General features: G+C 20.4%; 1 protein-coding gene across 1 annotated transcript in view; it reads right to left on the reverse strand. All coding sequences in view use genetic code 6, as the record gives it.

The window, feature by feature from the left end:
- Positions 1-2,318: 2,318 nt before the first annotated feature.
- Positions 2,319-3,117, reverse strand: part of TTHERM_00996450 (nematoblast specific protein, putative) — a gene marked incomplete at both ends in the record, with an annotated part of 1,059 nt that continues 260 nt past the window's right edge. Inside the window, one exon of the mRNA XM_001019184.3 lies at positions 2,319-3,117. This exon is cut by the window's right edge and continues 260 nt beyond it. Within this exon, the coding sequence (XP_001019184.3) occupies positions 2,319-3,117 (799 nt within the window).

Genomic DNA, 3,117 nt, shown 5'->3' on the forward strand with positions numbered 1-3,117 from the left:
TTTATCTTTTATTAATATTATTTTTTATTTATTTATTATATTTTATAATATAAAGTTTGTTGGGATATTTAAAATAAAATTTTTAGTTTAAATAAATTATATTTTCTAATAAAAGTATAGATATTAAATATTCATAAACCTAATGTGTGATTAAATTTAGTATGGACAATAAATTATGAGCAAATTATAGCATAAAAAGAAAATATTGATGGCTTTTAAATAGATTTACTAAAATAATTTTTATATACTTAATACATTTAAAATATATACATGTTTCATATATTAAAAGTTTTAAAAATAAAAGAAAAATGAATCTGTAACTCAAATAAAAGTAGTGTATATAAATATTTAATGAAATAAAGATTTCAATAATTATTCCAAAAGTATGAGTAATATTTGGATAGATTTTCAATCAAATTATATGTTTTAAAAGATTTCAATAATTATTCCAAAAGTATGAGTAATACTTGAATAGTTTTTCAATCGAATTATATGCTATAATTCTAGTAATACCTAATTCCATATTTATGTAAATTCAATTTAATGGAGTTAAAATTTTTATTACAATTTCTTAAAAAGTAGTAGGAATATTTTCATTTGGTAAAATATATTTAATGAATATCTTAAAGTTTATATTGTTGTTATTTATTAGTTTTAATAATGGTACGATAGAATATTAAATTTTTATAAATGATTATCATATTCAGATTTAAGTAAATTTTTTACTTGAAATTCAATAAAAATTAGTAAAAAAATCGAATTTATTTTATTCATAATTAACATAAATAGTAAAATCGAATTCAATAGGATTTTTTATTTACAGGGGGTCGTTAAGTTAAACTTCCTCTTATGAAGGACAATACAATCATAAGAAAATAAGTAGAAAACAAATTTTTTTTAATTCATTTTTTTCTAGAAACTGAAATAAAGCGTACCAAATTTTAAAATCATAAAATAATAAAATATTTCAGTAATGATTTTTCGTTTAAAATAGCCTATTGTAAATGAAAAAAATTTCCATACTAAATCCTACCCTTAGCTCCCTTAATAATTACATCCATCCACAATAAGATGATTCATTGATTTTAAATTAAGAAATATTTATGTTAAATAAATTTAAGGAAATTTGTTAACTAATATGTGAGATATTATTAGTTTTTTCTTTATTGTAATTAAATAGAAAATAGTGGTATTTGGCATTAATTAAAATAAAAGATTTACTTAAATCTGAATCTGAATGGTGGATGAATAGGTTTATAGAACAAATAAAATCCTTTTGTATTAAATTATGTTTTAATTCGTGACTATCATAAGATAATAAATAAATCCTTATTTTCTAAGAAATAGGTATTAAATTTACATTCAAAAAAATTTTAGGTAATATTATTTATTAATGAAAATTTATTATATTATAAATTCATTTTATTATATTAAACATATTATTTATTATTTGTTACTTACTTTACTCTCTTTTTAAAAAATCAAAGAGAAATTTCTTTTCCATAAAAGCCAATAATTAAAATTAAAGTAATTAATTTATTTACTTAATGATCTAATAAATTATTACAGTAATCAATTAGTTAATTACCACAAAACATATAATAATTAAAAATTTGTACTTTTATTGAATTTAATATTTAGATCGATATTAATTAAAGAAGCCAAATATCTAAAAGAAAAATATTAATATGTATGTATACTGATGGTAAAATTCAAAACATCTTTAATGAATTAATATATATTCTTATAATTAGAATAAATACTTAGTGCTAACAATCTCTCTTTTTAAATTTAACTAAAATATAAAGAAAACATTTTCTGAAATATGTTGTTTCTCAATATAATTAATTAGTTTTGATATTAGAAATAATTAATAGTTTTTCATCTTTGTTAATAGAAAATATTTGAAATAATCAGAAAATTAAAAGTTTGTTAAATTTTGCTGTAATCATATAGTCACTTACCACTAAATATAAGCATAAGCTTAAACCATCAAAAATGGATTTTTAAATGTAAAATTTATCAAAAATATGCCTTTATGAATATATAATTAAGAAACTGAGTAATCTTCAATCCCTATCATATTTTTTAGATAAAGGCTAAAAGATTTTTGTTTATCTCCTAATATAATAAAATTTTTTTTTTAGAAAAATTTTTTATAAATTTATTATTTTAAAACTATAATTTATTTTTTAAGACTTTAACCTAAAAAATATTTTCAAAAAAAAATAACTGACTTTAAAATAGTAAAGGATTTTATAATTAATACAAGTAAATAATGTAAAAATATAAAGTAATATCAAATATATTAAATTTTATCATTTATTTTTTATGAAAGTATCACCATACTTAACATTAGTCTTATTAAAAAAACCACAATTTCTAAGGTAATATCCGTTTAAGTTATCTACACCACCGTCATAATCTAATCTCTGCTATTTATTTGCTGTTTCATCATAGGTAAAGTAAGCTGATAAAACTTTTACTTCTTTGTTTCTGTAATCAATAGCTTTTTAGTTATTATAGTAAACTTTTCTTGAAATATTTCCTTTTTCTGGATTAAAATTTTCTAAAAATGAGTATAAACCACTTAAGTATGATTATGTTTTTGGTCTTTTCCATGAAGCAATTAAAATATAATCTTAAGATTTTGTAGGATCCTTAAAATAAGCACTAAATATTGAGTACCCATTTGTAGAAGGCTCACCAACAAGTTTGAATTAATATGAAACACCTGCAACCCAAGGATAAACTAGATAACTCTATCCGCCAGAACCTTCATTTCCAAAAGCGTTAATAACTGTGTTGTTACCTTTAGATACCAAAAGAACAGCATTATCAGCTGATATTTAAGATGGATCATCAGTTGATTATGGACTCCAAACAGAAAAAAGAATTCTTCTTTCAGATTCAGAATTCACTTACATTCCAAAGTACCCATAATCAAAACCTATTGCCATTGCATAAGTGCCCACTGCATCCCAATACTTAGGGACATTAACTTCATTGAAGAATTGCTGGATATTTTTTTAGGATTCTAGGTTGTATGTTAAATGAACTGAAGGACCTCTTCTACCAAAATGTGATGAAAAAGTGTCATCAACATAATAAACAGAA

The sequence above is a fragment of the Tetrahymena thermophila genome (assembly GCF_000189635.1).
Source record: "Tetrahymena thermophila SB210 genomic scaffold scf_8254589, whole genome shotgun sequence".
Lineage (NCBI taxonomy): Eukaryota > Ciliophora > Oligohymenophorea > Hymenostomatida > Tetrahymenidae > Tetrahymena > Tetrahymena thermophila.